Genomic DNA, 18,806 nt, shown 5'->3' with positions numbered 1-18,806 from the left:
AGAATTGTAAGTCAGCTTAGGTCAGGGGCGCCTATACTCATGCCGACCAGGCAAGCCAATTACGTTAGTCTTAACCAGCCAGTTACAAATCGGATACATTCTAAAAATTACTCAGCTTATTCAGTCACAATTTCATTTGCACAATCATACCCGTTAAAGACACAAAAGCACAGATAAGCAAGCAGAGAATAAAAGAATGTCTGAGGATCTCTTTCCCCAAGTTCTACCTTACAACAGAGCAGATGGGCAGACACTGAGAATCAGAGGCCAGAGCAGAAAATCTACTCACCACGGTTTTAAGGAGTCTGAGTCTCCACGGCCTTCTGTCCAGTTGTCTATTGGTCAGCAGGGTATGGGGATCTCGGTGGGACCTCCAAATTATCAAAGGGGGCTTCTCTGGACCCCCAAGAGTTCATCACAACAGGTATCAATCAGGCATTCAGCATACAGATGGCATTCATGGCCATGAGAATGAAACTGACACGAGTCTGCAGCTTGTGTAAAGTTGAATTTACTCCAAGTTTATTTGAAACATTCTGTCTTAAGCCTTTTCTTCCTATCCAAAACTTATATGCTTATCTATACTTATGCTTTGAACACCACTGAAATTAGCTAAAACTCTCTAAATTTGCTGAAACATTCTAAAACATCTGAACACAAAATACTGATGAGCTGTCCACTGTGTGAACATATTTACACATCATTCTGTACTTAAAGAACTAGAAAGTGTTGGAGGCGCTGGTATATATTGCACCAGGAAATGTTTCTAATCCTACTACAATAGCATTCATATATCCCTATTCATACATCTTCACAAAAAAATATATAAGAGACTGCATAAGAAATACTCAGAATGAGTTAAGGTGCATCAATTGGCCGATAAGCACTAGAACATAGACCTTATTTTAATTATCACATGGGCACTGAAAAAAGTTGATTGCAAAAGGTTACATGTGTTAATAATATCCAAAATATGTAACTTTTTTAGGAGATGTAGCAACCTTAATTAGAGAGAAGGAAATAATAGTCTCAATGCTCCAATTTATCATTTGTAGCAGCGTGTCTCTGTGCAGATAATAATTCAAGCAGGCACAGTGAGTAACATCAAGCTTGTAAGTAATACTCTGTATTTGAATAGCTCAACGCAAAAATGAGATCCAATGTTAATTGGTTAATATGCCAGCCCGAAATAGCAAAGACTGTGGATTATTCAGGCATGGGTGGCAGGGAGAGCTAGAAAAAAGTAGCATGCACGATAATTAATACAGATGGGCTGATGCTGATCATTCTGTACTTCCCTATAACTACTTGGTAAGTCTGTACAGAGAATTTGAACAAATATAAAATGGATTCCATGAGCCATCATGTCTCTGACTTTATTACAGGGAAACACTGTTTCTCACTGAGTGTAGTAGATTGCTACATTTTTGTTCAGTAACACTTGTACGACATAAGCACATTCTCAAATGCAATTGCATATTATTTGAACTATGAAATGGATGTGCATATAATATTTTCTTTGCTTCATAGCAATGGATGCCTATGGCTACGTTTTCTGTAGAGTCCTTCAAACACCTGTCGGACACTGGATATCTCACAGAACTGTAGGTTGGGAGCGAAAACTGTTAACATTTTTTTAAATTAAGCATGAAATTAAAACACTTTAACATCAAATGTCACAAAGTATAATACCTCCAAACATTCAATATAATGTCAAGGTAATGTACTGTTAAGGCACTAAAAGTACTTTCAGAAGTTTTGTAATAGCGTATTGGTTGACGGACCAGATGCTTAGAGGCTGAAACAAGTTCCTTCTTTACAATGTCATTGATCTATTTAATTCAGCACAATTGTGCTACTGATGCATACATACACACACACACTGACACATACACACTGACATATACATACACACACTGACACAGATATACACACACTGACACACATACACACACACCATTAACCACAAATGTAGCCAGCCAAGTAAAAGTCAACCTTCCCTACCCCCCCTACTGAAGTCCGATACCCCCCCTTGCGAAAGCCCGCTCCCCCTCCCATCCCTGCAAAAAGAAAATATATACTCCTACCTGGCTGGTTCGGAGCAGAGAGAGCACCGGGGATGGAGAATGACCCTGTCACAGTCACCTCTGGCGGCACCCACAGCTCTCAGTATAGAGAGAATGGGGAGACTGCCTGGGAGGGACTGTGTGCTTCTGCTGCAGCTCACCCTACAGTCCCCTAGCATAACCAACAGGCACACTTGCCTGTTTGTTCTATTTTTAGTCCGGGAGTAATGCGGGGCGGGGTATGGTGTCCTGGCCAGCAGCACTCCCCTCTGCTGCGCCTGCCACTGCGCCCAGGGCACGTGCCCCACTCGCCCTGCCCTGGTTACGCCACTGCCTGGGAGTCTGCTATTTTACCATGATATGTTATTGAACCTTTTTAGGCCCATTGTTTATTGTTTACTTATTGTCTTTTATATTTTTTTGTCTTTAAATTTATTGTCTTTTGTGTTTATTGGTTTACTTATTGTCTTTTATGTTTACATGTCTTTAGTAAAAATTATTCTTTTGACTGGTTTGTGGTTCCATCCTTACATTGCAAGAGCAGAGGAGACATGAGTGCACCTATTCTTGTTTCTATTTCCTTTCAATCATTGTTTTTAAAGTCTTTCCCTCAGTAGGTGCATTATCTGTCCCCTCTGTTTTTGGAATTCCCACTGATATCTAACGCCAGCATACTTTATACATCTACATATGAGTCGTTATACTGGTGATTATAACTAGAGATGAGCAGTTCGATTTACCTGACAATCGGTTTTCCTGAAAGCCGTACACACCTGAACTCTGGGGTTTCGAGTCGTACACTGGCATGTCTTGGTTCCTACAGCCAAATATAGGTCTCAAATTGAAGCAAAACGTCGTAATCCTGGAAATGTCTTATCTCGCGTGTTTTGAATTGCTTAGAAATCCCTCTCTGTCTATTTCATAGTTCCCCACAGTATTTCTCCCTGAAGCAGGGACTGAGAGTTCTATGTTTATTTTAATGTTTTCTTTATAAGCGCACTACAGGTGCCAGTGGACCTTTAATGTCCCGACATGCTGGCACTTGTTCTTCCAAAAAAGCTGGCATGCTGGGGCAGGATTGCTGGGACCTGTAGTCCACCTTCAAAGAGCAATATTTACTCTTTCAATAATATCATTAACCTTGCATCCACCACCACCTGGTAGTTTCTCGGGAGTGGAACCCCATTTTATTTTTGGGGTCCCCACTTTCCAAGGAATGCCAGCCCTTAGCTGATTAGTTTGGGGCTGGTTGACAGTATGGCAGGGGGACCCCACACTGTGCTTAGCCCTACTGTAGCGTCAGCACCTCTGGCTAGTTCAGCCTGGTATTAGTTATTGGAGACTAGGGGAAACAACATGACAATTTGTTCCAACTATTTTACAAAACTAGCTGAGGTCTTAGAGGTCCAGGGCTGGTTATTGACTTGGGGGGGGGGAGACCTCACGCATTTTTTTTTAATGTAACTATTTTGCTGCTACGAGCAGCATCTAAACTAGCAGCTTTGAAGAGATGTGTTGGTAAAATATTATATTTTCTACTAAGCTTTTAAAATTAGACTATTAGTATTAGGCTATTAGTTCTTGATTAATAAAAACATTCTATAGGGTTGTATAATTTATTAAACTGCCTCCTGTGTGGCACGCCTATGTTTCATAGATGTGATATATTCTTTTAAATTGCCATGTGTTTGTTGTTCTGCTCTATTCCTTAGTTTAAATGATAGTTATTAATAACTAGTGTTTGCCCGCAGCTTCGCTTGCGTGGATATCTGTTATTGCTCAGCGGAACTAATTTTACAAAGACAGTAGTGCCATCTGATATTGTGATGTATATTTTATATTGTAGCCATTGATCACAAAATGTCTTTTTAAACAGTATTTACAGCTTTTCCTTCAGGGATTTACACAAAAGGATGCTTGGGGCTACTAACTTGTGATCAAGCCACTTAGCCTACAGTAACACTGAAAGGTTGCAAGTAACATGAACAGACTTTATGATATGTAGTATTTGTCTTGTTGCACCATCTACTGGATTAACATGTATACTGCAACTTCATGAGTCAGGATAAGCTGCCTGATTAGTGTTTAATACTAACAGGGGTATTCAATATGGATGCGATAACATCGTTTTTGCGTTAATATCGGAGGTATGACGTCATTATCGCAGGTTTTAGTTTTACACCGTATTCAATTTCAAAGACTTATCGCAGTTTTGAAAAGTCTTTGATAAAAAACGGGGATAAGTTTTCACCATTGAATAGGTGTCGAAAAAAAGTGCAGAATTGGGGTTTAGGGGTGCAGGCTTAAAAAAATAGCCTGTACCCCTGGGACTGACATTTAAAAAAGAACTGTGTCAAAAAAAGTTTAAAAAAGAATAGGGACACCCCAAAGAATTAATTTAAAAATTGGGGTGAAAAAAAAAAATGTGAAAAAATTGTTTAACAATAGGGAAATAGGTTCAGAGCTATTCTGCAAGTATGCGGCAGATGCTTTCTAGAATAGAATTATAGCGGCAGGTGCACAAATGCAGAATTTTTAAAAACTTACTTTAGGGACATAAAAATATGCTAGTACCCATTTTCATGTACCCCAAATTTGATGGGACCACTTAAAAAATGAAAAAAATAACCTAAGTGCTCTTCTGCATCACTTCTTCAATGTCGGAAAAAAAACACCTGCTGCGGCTATTTAAATCCCCGACTTTCAATTAAAGGCTAAAACGGGGGTACCCATAGTGATCCCCCATGTTTTTACTACTTTAGGGGGGGTCTTACAATTTTTTTAAGGAAAATTTCGTAACTTTACGCAAATCCAACTTCGGAGTTTCCCGTTTTCGCTAATTTTATATTGAATACAGGTATAAGTGGGAGCGCGCCCGATACTTTAACGCAGGTAAAAACTCTGATATGAAACGTTAACTTCGACAGTGAAGTTAACGTTTCATATTGAATACCCCTCATAGTTGAATTTCCTGTGAAATAAATCTTGAGCTATATATACAGTAGCTATACATTTCTATATGCATACATGTATAACTGTTTGCATTCGGGGTGTGCAATATATGTCCAGTATATATTATCCAATACAAAGGTGCGGCACTCGGGCAAATAATGTAGCCACAGTGCTGCACCTTTGTATTGGATGTAATTTATTTGTGAGGACATCGGGACAAGTATTCCTCATTGTTTGGTCCCAAATCTTGCTACTGGTACAGTATATATTATATATAAAATTATATATTTATATACATATTGTGATTTTAGACTAGACGAGCCTGTACAAATTCCGTTACAAATGTTTTGATATCCATTGTTCATAAACAGTCCCTAAAAGTATATTTGACCCCAAAAATTATATTTATGTACATCTAGTCATTTTTGGCTCGAGGAGCCTGCATGCGCCGATTGTCTAGCGTCTAGTTTTTCCTTTATTGCTTCTCTCCCTGATGTCAAACTGAGATAATACATACCTCAGTTTCTTTCTAGGTGACTAAGCTATACAATACTGAAAACGCAACCCAAATTCATCACATAGTTTTTGCGTGATGCCCGAACGAGCAGACAGACAAACAAAAATTCTGAAAAGAAATGTCTCCATAGTTCATACACAGTCCCAAGGAGTACATTTCTCAAAATAAAGTTCTATGTACAGTCACAACCATTACAACTTTATTAAAAGTATAGAGAAGTATTTATTCATTTTAGGTTGGGTACGGGATGCCAGCGTTCGGGATCCTGGTGTTCAAAATCCAGACGCCGGCATTCCGACAGGGTTAGAATACAGACAATTGTTGATCCGTATTCTAACCCTCCCCCTCTCCCTACCCCTCCCTCCCCGGTGCCTAAACCTAACCTTCCCCTCCCCGCACCCTAAACCTATCCCTCCCCCCTTAGTGCCTAACCCTAACCCTAGTGCCTCAGCATAACCCCTAATCCTAACCCTCCCCCTAACCCCACTACGTACCGTTGGGATGCCGGTGCCGGCATTCTAAACGCCAGCATCCCTACTGTCAGGATTTTGACCGGATCCCTTAATTTTGTGTACGAGCCTGTTGCTCTGCTGTTACTCTGGCTTAAATTGCTTGAATTGGCCTGAGGTCTGTAATTTCTGATTTGCTGTTTGAAGAAGTGTGTTGGTAATATAATATATAATATAATATATTTTTTTCTACTAGGCTTTTACTTTTACGCTATTAGTTTTTGATTAAGGAAATTGAAAACATTCTATAGGGTCTGTAGAGTTTTAATCTGCCATCCTGTCTGCCAGTGCAGTGCCACTATGTTGTCTAGATGCGCTATATTCTTTTAAACTGCCATGTGTTTGTGCCACTGCTCTGTTGCTTAGTTTAGCCAGCCAACTCGCTGCAACCATTGGTCAATATTGGTGAAAATTATATTATGAGGTGGTCAATATTGACTGGAAATGAATGGTATTGATGATAATAATACTGTAGGAAGAAAAACAGGTCCAAATTACATGATTTTACCCGTTTTGATAAATTTTGAAAGAAATCCAAACCCAAAACATTGGACAGTGGTTTTGACAAAACCAAAACACGATAAAGACTTGGGGCCTGATTCAGACCCGCTCGCGAACGCTGAGCGCTCGCAAGCGGGTCGATGTTGCCCTAGTGCGCATGGCGGAGCGAGCTCTGTCGTGCGCATGCGCGAGACCCGAATAGCGACGGCCAAGTCGTCGCTATGGGTCTCGCACCAAAGGGGGCGTGCTGTCGATGGTGAGTGACAGCATGCCCCCTTTGGTGGGCGTGCCGGAGGCGTTGCTGCCCAGACGGAGGCCGTCTGGGGCCGGCCCCACTGACATCACTAATGAAGTCAGTAGGAGTGCTTTTGGCTCTGATAGAGCCAAAAGCACTCCGGGCTTTCGGCAGACGAGACCCTACCGCAAGGGTCTCGTCGCAAGCCCGATGGTCGCGACCATCTTTTTCACCCACAGCTATGCTAGCGGCCAGGAGGCCGCTCCAATAATAGGTAGGACGGCCCCGATTCAGAGCGAGCGCTCTTGTCAGAGCGTCCAGCACTGAATCAGGCCCTTAGAACCAAAACCAAAACATGGGGGTCGCGCACATCTCTTTGTAACTTATAAATGCTAGTAATCATAGCCATAGCTCGGAAAGTTTTGCTAAAGGTAAAGTACATTATTAACACTCACAGGACATTTTGTACAAGCGAGACGACACATTTTCAGCAGGCTTTCTAGTATTTTGTGTTTTTTTTTTTTTTTTCAAAGATGGTCCAGCAAATAGTCTCTTTGGGGCGAAGGTGTTTTCAAAACTTTAAAAAGTTTTTGTAATTTTTTTAATTTTGTTTTTCTTGTAAATTAAAATATTAAAATCTATTTTACATTACATTGCCCATAAAGCATTATGCATGGGTACATCATGTTTATATATTCTGAAATGGATTGGTTCGCTGGATTTTTAATGATAAATAATTCAACATAATTTGAGTACATTAGGTTTAGGAAATGTATGAAAGAACATCTGAGGCCACATAATTAATTCACAAAACATCACTGCAATAGAATCAAAATATTGGGCATATACAGTATCTTGCATCCGACATATAACAAGATCTAGGAAGACCTGACTACTAATTTTACTGGCCTTTAGAGGGGTCACACCCAAACAGTGGGGTGCCTATTTAAATATGAATGGGTATCCCCCCCAAGCATGAAACTAGGTAAAGAGGGGTTAACAAAATGTTAACTTTTTTCTTTGCAGAAATGCCTCCGATTTAATCCAGATGCCACTATATGGGTAGCCAAGCAGCAGATTTTGTGTACTCTGAATGAGAGCCTGAAGGATGTCCTCAACTATGGCCTCTTCCAGCCAGCGACCAACGGGAGAGATGCCAAGTTCCTGGATGAAGAACGTCTCCTTCGAGAGTATCCACAATCTTTTGAGAAAGGGGTTCCATATTTGGAGGCATGTATCACATGTAGCATTATGCATTATCTATCTGTCTGTCTGTCATTTTAAATTGTTTATCTATCTATCTAATTTTCAATTATGCTTTAGGGGGGGATAAAATAGCACAAATATAAAAACAGTATTGCTACTGAGGAGCGCTGATGAGGGGTGTATACCATGTATGAGAAAGAGCAGCTGTAAATAAGAGGATGGTCAGACCTCAATAGATATCACAATATAAACAAACAGAGATAAACAGCGCTCTGTAGTTAAAAGACGTAATACTGTATTTAATACTGATACCGGGTATTAAGCCCAAATCACACATATAATATAAAAAGAGAAATAAATGAATGAAAAAAAGAATAATACGAATCTTGCATGTATCTCAATCAAAAAACGCTTCTGATCACAACCAATAGGAATATCCATGTGCTAGATGCTGATAATAATATATTTGATGTCCAGCCAGATAATTAACCAGTCCAATATCCACACAGGTTTGGGGTCCGTTGGTGATCGTGGATGTTTGTATACACACGGCTCCCCAGAATGCAATGGTGTTTGGAGACTTGATGGGACAGGTCCAGTGTCCAAATATACCAGGGTCCAATTAGCGATTCAGCAATTCGCACAACGAGGTCCCCAGGGCACAGGTCCGGTTTCCAGCTGGTATAGCACTCGCCACTTAATAAGCACAGCTTATTAGGGGGATAAAATAGCCTGAGACTTGCAGGAATCAGCGAGATTCCAGTAAGCCTGCATGCTGTTTTAAAGTAGCAATCATTTAAAAGGCAAAACCAGGTTGTCTTCGCCTTTTAAATGATTGCCACTTTAAAACATCGGACGGGCTCACCGGAATCTCACTGATTCTTAGAGCTGCCCTTTTAAGTGCTAGAAATACTTCTAGAAATAACCCCTTGCCTGATTTGAGTATAAAATTTCACTATATCAGTAGTAATAAATAGTAATACATTAAAGTTCTAGGTTTGAAAACATACTGTGATTGCTGTGCACAATACATGTACTGTAAAGGTGCTTATGAATATATTTAGCAAGCTGTACAATCAATTAAGAGCCTGCTAACGGGAGATGAAAACAAAATCAGCAATGCTTCACTTGTATCATTATAATGTTATAACAGTCTGTGGGCCTGATTCAGAGCCGGACGCTATTTGCGCTCGCTCGTTCAGAAAAAGGGGCCAGCTATTTAAATTCAGCGCTCGCTCTTTGCGGTCTGTTGACGCCTCTATGTCTGTGCGAGCGAATGAAACATGCGCTCGCTATTTTGTAAAGATGCCCCCTGGCCGCTCGCATCCTACGTCATCTCCGCTATTTGATTAATCGAGTACATCGAAAGGTGTCTGAACTGCTCGCAGTGCTTGTGGTAGGATTTTCCTACCGCAATCATGCGAACAGTTCAGGCTAAGAAACAACCAAGTGACGTGGTCGATGACGCTGCTTTGTTAATTATGCACACCCTTAAAACGCCCGTTTTGACCGTTTGGCACGCCTGCGTTCGGATCTTCACTCCCCGTTTTCAAGCGCCTTCCCCTGTTACCACCCACAAACGCCTCATCCTGTCACTCACATTAGCAGGCACTCGCTATTTTGCGAGCGCTCGATTTCCGACCGCACTGACTGGTTGGCGCATGCGCATTACGACCCATACGCATGCGCAGATGTGCGAACATCGCTCGGAGCGAACGAGCGGCCACTTACGAGCGGCTCTGAATCAGGCCCTGTGTTCTAATCGTTGGGTGTCTATGACTGTGATTTAAAGGGTATTGTCCCGGGAAAGGCATTTCCAACCAGGGAAGAACAGTTCCCAAAATGAGACAAAGGGGTATATTTACTAAAGTGCGCGTTTATAGAAGTGGAGATGTTGCCCATAGCAACCAATCAGATTCTACTTATAAATTATCTAGCACCTTCTAGAAGGTAATGGCTAGACTCTGGTTGCTATGGGCAACACTTCCACTCCTATAAACCCGCACTTTAGTAAATATTCCCCAAAGGTAAAATCTGTTACATAGCAAAAGCGGTTCAGCTGTGAGAGTCTGGGTGCTGCATTCCCAGCTATAGCGCTTCCCGTATGACAGGGAAACCTACTTTACCTTTCACTACTGAGTATATTGGGCAATTTGTTTTCCTGGCTGGCTTACAGAAGGTGGTTAATGGGCATTGTTGATTGCTCTAATTCATGGTGTTTATTTCCAGTTCCGCTATAAGACAAGAGTTTACAAACAGACTAACCTTGATGAAAAGCAATTGGCCAAGCTCCACACCAAGGTGAGTTTATTGCACAGAATAAACCATAATAAAATGCCTAAACTAAGATTTTATATCGCAGTTTATTGTACCAGTAGGAAATTTTCTTAAGCCCAATTTATCAATAACATTTTACCGGGGCAGCTGAGTCATACTCTGTGTCCTAGCAATACTGGCTGGCAGGAGTAAGGCTACTCCTACATTTTCACCAACCATTCTGGAAGCCTCAGTGCATGCCGAACTCAGCTTTGCTGGTTTACACATGCACAATGGAGTGGAAGCCCAGACTTGGGCTTCCAGGTTACTTCCCCCCCAAAAAAAAAAAAAAAAAATATATATTATATATATATATATATATATATATAAGATTCCTTTATTGAAATAACAAAACATGTTTTCCTCTTAAGATCCTCCTCCTGAAAGAGGTAAGAGAATGATGAGCTATTATTATTATTATTATATTTTACCTTCTCCGAGATATTTTGTATATACTGTATATATATATATGGTGAAATATAATTTTACAGGGTTAAAGTTGTACTACCCTTTCCTATATAGGGTATGACTGATCCAAAATAAACACAGTGTGAATTAAAAAAATAATATTCAGAAAAAAAATTTCTGAAACCAATGCAATCATCACTGTGTAGTACAGTATCTTTTGTAAACATTATATTATCTGTGTGAATTACGGACTTCAGTATGCTTCAGTGATGGTCCTTTAAATCCTTAAAATCACCTGGTCTGCAGTACTTGCATCAAGCCTTTCTACGTGTTTCACATGGAGCCTACACAGTTACTCAGAAAAGCAACATGTCCAATTAGCATGAGACTCTTTATTTAAAATTCCAAGCTTCAAGCCCACTAACAGTCCATGTTTTAAGGATATCCACGATCGAGCGGTGGTGGTTGAATCAAAAGATCTTGGACACTAATTAAGTCATATGTTCTCAAGCACGTATACCCTTTAAATGTTTGCTATTTTGCACTCAGTCAGATTTAAGATTTTAAGTCAAACCCTATTGTCACCTATTGTCAGCACAGAACGGCCACTGCTATCATTGAAAAGGTCTAATTACATACAAAAAGCTTTGCAGTAGCGACAGTTCCATCTGCAGGCTATAATGGTACTACATTCTATCAATTTAATCATATAGAGCATAACTGTTGTATTACTTATCATATGGAAGTAAGAATTGCTCAACTTTTAATTCCTTTTGATGCATACAAATTGTAGACCTATTGTCCGCAAGTAATGACATAAATGATTTAAATGCTACCGCAGAAGAATGCTATGTGTCATTATTTTTTTATTAGTATGTCATGTACAGTATGCTACTCAGCTAAGTACCTTACATTTTATTGCTATATTAATCTAATATAGAAATGGTTGCCAGCTCCACAATACGTTCCCTGGCTTCCCAGCCATCTATTCCGAGCTACAACAATGTACAAACAGCTAAATCACCAGCCCAAGTTGTTTAGTAGAAAATAGCCAGGATCGTTTATCAAGGTGTCTGCACTTTCAAAGATAATAAAATATCAATGATTTATGTGATGGAAGAGTTTTATTCTGCTTTATAACCATAAAGATGTATTATTTCTTAATAGTCACAGCAGTATGAATTCTTCATACCGGTATTATAGCACACACTGATCTATTAGCAGATTATACAGTATAACTTCCATAGCTTTGCCAATTGTTTCTGCTCTCTTTCTGCAACTAGACCTTAATCCTCCTTAGATATAGGTTCTTCTCTTTCATCGTCAAGTATATTTTTGCATTGAAATTCAGCCATCAATTAATTAATTTCTTTATTTATGCAGATACAGTATGATCTAGATTGGTCTTCCACACAGAACAATGATATAAGTGTATATTTTCGTGTTTAGCTCTCTTGTTAATTTTAATGATACAGTGCTCTACTGTACTGTACTGTACTGTACTATAGAGTACGTATTTTGCATAATTTGTTTACAGGGCAGCCATGAGAAATGTTGGTATGAATGGAGGAGGCGTGGCCATGTGTGTGGGGGCATGGCTACACACTGGAAAATTGGGTCAGGAGTAGGTGTGGCCACAGAGGTTGGAGGCGGGGCTGCCCCTGTTTTGCAAAGCCCTAGTCCAGTACTTGGAACCCAACCTCTCTGAGCAACAGACTGTATGAGCTTACTGCTTGCATATAGCAGGTTAGTCTACAATTTAATAGTGGCCCATCGGTGCACCATCGCGAGCACAATCAACACTTGCACTAGGCCTGCGGCAGGTGTAGTGTCTCTATCTGTATATGGCCTCTGTGGGTGCGGCTCTGCGTTCGAGAATGCAGCAGCTGTCACTGACATGGCCAGCGACACTCCCATAACACGCCCTCGCAATGTTTTTTTGCACGTTCTCTTCAGGCCACCTTCAGGCCGTCACTAGCAGGCACTGTGCCCTGTGCTGGTCGCACCCCTTGACCTGATGATGTCATGATGTCACATCGAGGGGGCGGGGCCACAAACGCCGGGAGGTACAGCACTGCCTGGAGCGTTCTAAGGATGCAGTGTGCACATCTGGGGCATCCAAAGGACGACACTGCAGCGCAATCCTGTTGTTACAGGCACCATGCTAGCTAGAAGTAAGGGCCATGGAGCAGCGATAGTTTCGCCCCCACAGAGCCCTGCGCTTTGTGTAACGGCACCTTTCGTACACCCCTAGTTATGGCCCTGAGGCCACCTCCCAGTTACCTCCCAGGAATGCCCATGGTTTTCCCTCACCAGTGTTGAAACCAGAGGTCCCATAGTGTATACACACTGGGTAATTAGTGTGTCGTGAGGGTTTAAAGATTATTTTTTGCATATTAGTAAATAATTACTCAACTACGTGAAGATTGCGTGCAGTTAGCATGCACCTCGGAATCAGGCCAAGTGTGAGCTCAGCGCACTCCCATAGTAATAGTAATAGTCTAGCAGGTCAGTCTGTGATTAAATAGTGATTTCATAGTGTGAGCTCAGGGCCTGATTCATAGCTGAACGCTCTGACCAGAGCGCTCGCTCTGAATCAGGGCCCTCCTACCTTTTTTTGGAGCGTCCTCATGGACGCTCGCATAGCTGTGGGTTACCACCCACAGCTATAGCGAGTGTCTATGATGTTGGTCGCAATGGTCGTGACCATCGCGACCATCGTGCTTGCGACGGAGACCCTGCGGTAGGGTCTCGCTGCCGCAAGCCCTGGAGTGATTTTGGCTCTATCAGTGCCAAAATCACTCCCACTGACATCACTAGTGATGTCAGTGGGACCGGCTTGAGATGGTAGGCGTTCCCATGGGAACGCCTCCGTCTGGCAGGCACGCCCCCGGCACACCCACCAAAGGGGGCGTGCTGTCAATCAACATCGACAGCACGCCCTCTTTGGTGCGAGACCCGGAGCGATGGTGAGCCCGTCGCTCGCCGGGTCTCGCACATGCGCACGACGGAACTCCCTCCGTCGTGCGCATGCGCAGTGGGGGAACATCGACCCGCTTGCGAGCGTACTGCCGCTCACGAGTGGGTCTGAATGACCCCCTCAGTGCATTCACATAGGGCCTTATTCAGAGATGTACAATGTACACTAACGCCGCCGCAACTGCTGTGAGAAAATATGCAAATGTTTCAGCCGGCAGGATTGGTATTGAGAGCGTAAGGTTTCGCAAATCTAATCGACATGGTCGCGCAGAATGGCTGCTGCAACGAGACGTTGGAGCAGGGGCGTCTTAAAAGAGGAGGGGGCCCGTGTGCACTCCCTGTGTGGTGCCCCCTCCTTTCTCCCTGGTGGCCAGCAGCATTAGTAGACTCCGGGCACCAGAGTATGCCCGGAGTCTACTGCGCATGTGCAGAACGCCGGAAAAATGGCCGTGGCGGCTATTTTCCGGTGTTCTGAGCAGCGCTGACACCCGACGCGGGACCACGGACAGGTGAGTTTAAAATAATATGGGTGCAGGGTGTGCGGTGTGGGGCCCCCATGGACCCAGGGGCCTGTGTGCCCCGCACACACTGCACCCATTATAGATACGCCCCTGCGTTGGAGCTATTTTTACTGTATACGTGATCGCAGTTGCAGGCAGAGACATGCCCCGAAAAAGGTTGTGAAACTCCTGCTGAAGAGTTGTCACCCCCTTGTTGCTGCCCACAAATGGTTCTTTCCTGTCAGTCACTTTGCAAATAAATCCTCAATGCGCGTAACATCGGTAATGCAACTTGACGCATGCGCAGTGCGACTCTAATGCATGCGCAGACCACGATAATCGCTCCGCTGCATAAACATTGGCAGTGCGTCCATCTCTGAATCAGGCCCAGAGTCTGTGTAGCAGGTTAGAGTAAGATACAATGGTGAGATTACTGTGTGATACACAGTCTATATGTAATGCGGCCCATACATCTACTGTCCCCATTCCCCATTCTGCTGATCCGATCTGCCCATCTGCAATACCATTTAGAGATCAGTGGCCATCGACGAACGGCGATCTGATGGCGGATTGGGGAAAAACAGGAATTGAGGATTTACAAAATGTTGGATTTCCCAGTTTCCCCAATCCCAGTTTCAGCAGGACAGGGAAATGGGGCAAACCATCACAGATGTATAGGCCCCTTAAGTTAATCCGGCCATACATCAGGCATCTATCAGGCCAATATCTCTTTCTGCCCATGCATGGGTCGGGTGATTGGCAAAACCCATCATGTTGGACAATCTCGATTCGCCAGTTCAAACCCAAAAATTACTGTGATCGGTAGGTGTAGGATTTTTAACATGTATATTGCCGATTCCCAGAGAAATCACTGATCATTGGAGTGCAACTATCGGATCACATATAGGATCTGGGATTGGCCCGCTAGATGCATGGCCTGCATTAGTCTATTATTGGATGGTGATGAGTGCTGGCCAGAATGGCAGTGCAGCATAGTTGGACACTGGGAAAAATTCTTGCTCTAAAATTAGCTGCTCTAATCTTATAATTCATGGGATGCATTTTCAGAAAGGCAGCATATGGGCCCTTTGTGGGACCAATACAGCTACTTACCAATAATCTAATCACAACACTATGAAATTGGTATCTCCTTATTGTCTAACTGTATGTAATAGCTTGTCTGGTATGTTGAAATCAGACAGACCAGAGCAATTAATGATATCACATGTGCATGTCTATATATACTGTATGCCTTTCATACATATATTATTTCTGTTGGCGTAGGCTGGTCTGAAGAAATTCCTGGAGTACGTGCAACACGGCTCTGCTGAGAAAGTGGCCAGACTGCTGGACAAAGGCCTGGACCCCAACTATCACGACTCTGAGACTGGAGGTAAAATTCATCTCTCTCTCGTCTCTCTCTTGCTGATTGGTTGCTATGGACAACTTCTGCACTTTGGAGCTGATTCCGAGTTGTACTGTACATTGTTGCGACCACTTTAGCGTCTTTTGTAGCAGTCACTAGTATCAGCCCTTCCCCGTTCGCCAGACTGTTCAAGGGCTGAGGCGGCCACTTTGAGCATCTTTAGATGCAACCATCGGTCTCAACATCAAAACATGCACTAGCCCCAATGCTACTGTAGGTGCAGACTCTCCCTCAGGGTATGGCCTCCAATGTTAATGATTAAATGTCTGAGTTCACAACCAGCTCAGCGGTGTGCCCGTGACACTCCTGTAACATGCCCATAAGAGGCACCATCTGCGTCGTCCGCATAGCCCCATCTCAGTCCAAAAAACGTCCAAAAAATATCCAATACTGGGCCTGATTCAGAGCCGAACGCTCTGACAGAGCGCTCGCTCTGAATCAGGGCCGTCCCTGCTCCTTTTTGGAGCGGCTTCCTGGCCGCTCACATAGCTGTGGGTGACCACCCACAGCTATAGCGAGCGGCCAAAATGATGGTCGCGATGGTCAAGACCATCGCGACCATCGGGCTTGCGATGACACCCTGCGATAGAGTCTTGCTGCCGCAAGCCCAGGAGTGCTTTTGGCTCTATCAGAGCCAAAAGCACTCCCACTGACATCACCAGTGATGCATGCGCAGTAGCAAAGAATCAAGCAACTCAGGGCATTGCGTGCAACACAGAATCAGGCCCTTGTCTCTATCAAAGTCTGATACATCTCCCCTATATATTTAATTCATCACATTTTTACTCCTCTCTCTCATTCCTCACACTCTCTGGGGCAGATTCAGACCCTGATTCAGACCCGCTCGCGAGCGCTATGCGCTCGCAAGCGGGTCAATGGTGGCCCAGAGCCGGCTCCGTTGTGCGAGACCCGGATAGCGGGCAAACCGTCGCTCCGGGTCTCGTACCAACGGAGGTGTGCTGTCGATGTTGAGTGACAGCACGCCCCCTTTGGTGGGCGGGCCGGGGGAGTGGCTGCCCAAACGGAGGCGTTCCCATGTGAACGCCTCTGTTTGGGGGCGGCCCCACTGACATCACGAGTGATGTCAGTGGGAGAGATTTCGGCTCTGTGAGAGCCGAAATCTCTCTGTGGCTTGCGGCAACGGGACCCTACCACAAGGCTCTCGTCGCAAGCCCGATGGTCGTGATGGTCTTGACCATCGCGACCATCTTCCTGGCCGCTCGCTATAGCTGTGGGTGGTCACCCACAGCTATGCGAGCGGCCAGGAGGCCACTCTAAAAAACAAGAAGGCCGGCCCTGATTCAGAGCGAGCGCTCTGTCAGAGCGTCCGGCTCTGAATCAGGCCTCAGTTACACGTGAACAGCTTCACGTGATGTTTGCTGCGCACATAAGAGAAATTACGCTATCACATGTCTGCTCGCACCTCCATTGGTCCTAACTGCTACTAACCAATCAAAGCAGCTTGCTAACCCCAGCCTGTCCCTCATGTCTGGGCTCTGCAAGGTGCATCATGAGTCATGTACTGTATATGGGTTTTTATTATTTATTAGAAGCTGAAAGTCTCAGCGTACATTTAGGAGACTATACATTTGTGAAAGAGGGTTTTGGAGAGTATTTATTTTTATAAATTCATTTGTAATATGTCTGTTTTTTTATTTTACATGTGAATTTTTTTATGTGACTGGAGGATTCAGTTGGCTCTTCATGCCAGGCAATGTTGGTGCTTTTAGCTCTACAAGTGACAGCATGTTGTGGCAGAAATGGGTATGCTGAGACTTGTACTTCTACCAGTGCCAGCATACCCAATTAGTTTATGACTGTCATGGCTTGGTGCACTCAGTAATGCCACATAATATGAATACTATATTCTTTAATTTAACAAATTATAACCCAGCAAGAAAACTAGTGCTGTTTTTTATTCCTGGGAGGGGAGGAAGAGGCCTCTTTTTACCTTTTTTTTTGCAGGCCTGATTTACACCCGGGGATGCTGAACAGGTTGGGGCTGTGCCACATTTTATCAGGATGTGACCAGCCTGTCATAGCCTACCACTGGCTACCGCTGCTGCTGGGGGGCCCAGGGGCAGTCTTTAGTCAAACTCGGTCTGGAGGGTCTGTATTATTATTATGCCAGCGGCTGCACGTATATGCATCCAGGACTTTCACTCCAAACCCCCCAATCAAACAGAAATCCCCCCCCCGCTCTCCTATGTCCCATGTGCTCTCTCCTCCATGCTTTAGCTTTATCTCTTGCTCTTTCCCTTATCTGTCTATTCTCTCCTAGCATTCCCTCTTATTGGTATATTTCCCCTCTCCCCACTCCTCCTCTAACACCCTCTCTGTTCTACCCTCAAACTGATTTCTAAATTCTCCTTTCCTGTACATTAAGTGGCAAAGCTGCTTAGGCCAATCACAGCAGCTCCAGGACAGCAGCCAGTCATTAGAACCAGCAGATGAGCCCCGGCCAATAAGATCAAGTTCAAAATGCAGACTCAGTCTCATTGGACACTGCTAGTCTGCCAGCTTCTAATGATTGGTCCTGTGTCAATGACAGAGTAACTGATATCCCTGTCAGTGGGCTTAACAGCTGCAATTTGTTTGTGTGCAGCTAAGGACACCCTGTATGCTACTGCTGTGTGTGGCATTGATGAGGAGTCTCAGCCTCCCAGCTGTCTGTCCTGCGGCTGCCCACCTGCCCCACACCTCCTCTGGTCCAGCCCAAGTCTTTCTCCGACCTGCCGTACTCCTCCTCCCTCCTGCCCCACTACTCCACTGGCCTTCCAGACTCCTCCTCTGGCCCTCCCTGCTCTTTCTCTGACCCACCCATGCTCCTCTTCTGGCCCGACTCAGACTCCACTGCGACTCCGGTCCGCTGCATGCGGCTGGGAGAGTGATTGTGCGCTTGCAGGGTGGACTTGTGCCTCCCCCACTCCCTCCCTTGATTTGGCACTGTACATAACACAAGCTGTGCTCCAGGACGAGCACTCACTCTACTGCTTTGTGCTGCAGCAGCTGTTTAGCTGTGTTTACCTGACATAAACCCCTGCATCTCACGCTGTTTGTCCCCCAGCAATTGCTGCAACCAGCCCAGACTATTGCCGCATATCCACTAGGCGACCAAGCAAAGACAGTACGATTACAACATCGTAATCGTACCGTCGTTTACCATCCCCTGCAGTACCTACACTGAACAA

The 18,806-nt window shown here is 43.9% G+C and overlaps 1 protein-coding gene across 1 annotated transcript in view; it reads left to right on the top strand.

The window, feature by feature from the left end:
* Window positions 1-18,806, top strand: part of SHANK1 (SH3 and multiple ankyrin repeat domains 1) — a 618,796-nt gene that overhangs the window by 266,943 nt on the left and 333,047 nt on the right. Inside the window, exons 3-5 of the mRNA XM_088482950.1 lie at window positions 7,807-8,010; window positions 10,216-10,287; window positions 15,474-15,582. Coding sequence (XP_088339076.1) covers window positions 7,807-8,010; window positions 10,216-10,287; window positions 15,474-15,582 — 385 coding nt within the window. The remainder of the gene's footprint in view (window positions 1-7,806; window positions 8,011-10,215; window positions 10,288-15,473; window positions 15,583-18,806) is intronic.

The sequence above is a fragment of the Taudactylus pleione genome, unplaced genomic scaffold, assembly GCF_031769625.1.
Source record: "Taudactylus pleione unplaced genomic scaffold, aTauple2 ptg000301l, whole genome shotgun sequence".
NCBI lineage: Eukaryota > Metazoa > Chordata > Amphibia > Anura > Myobatrachidae > Taudactylus > Taudactylus pleione.
This window is presented reverse-complemented; position numbering and strand designations above follow the sequence as displayed.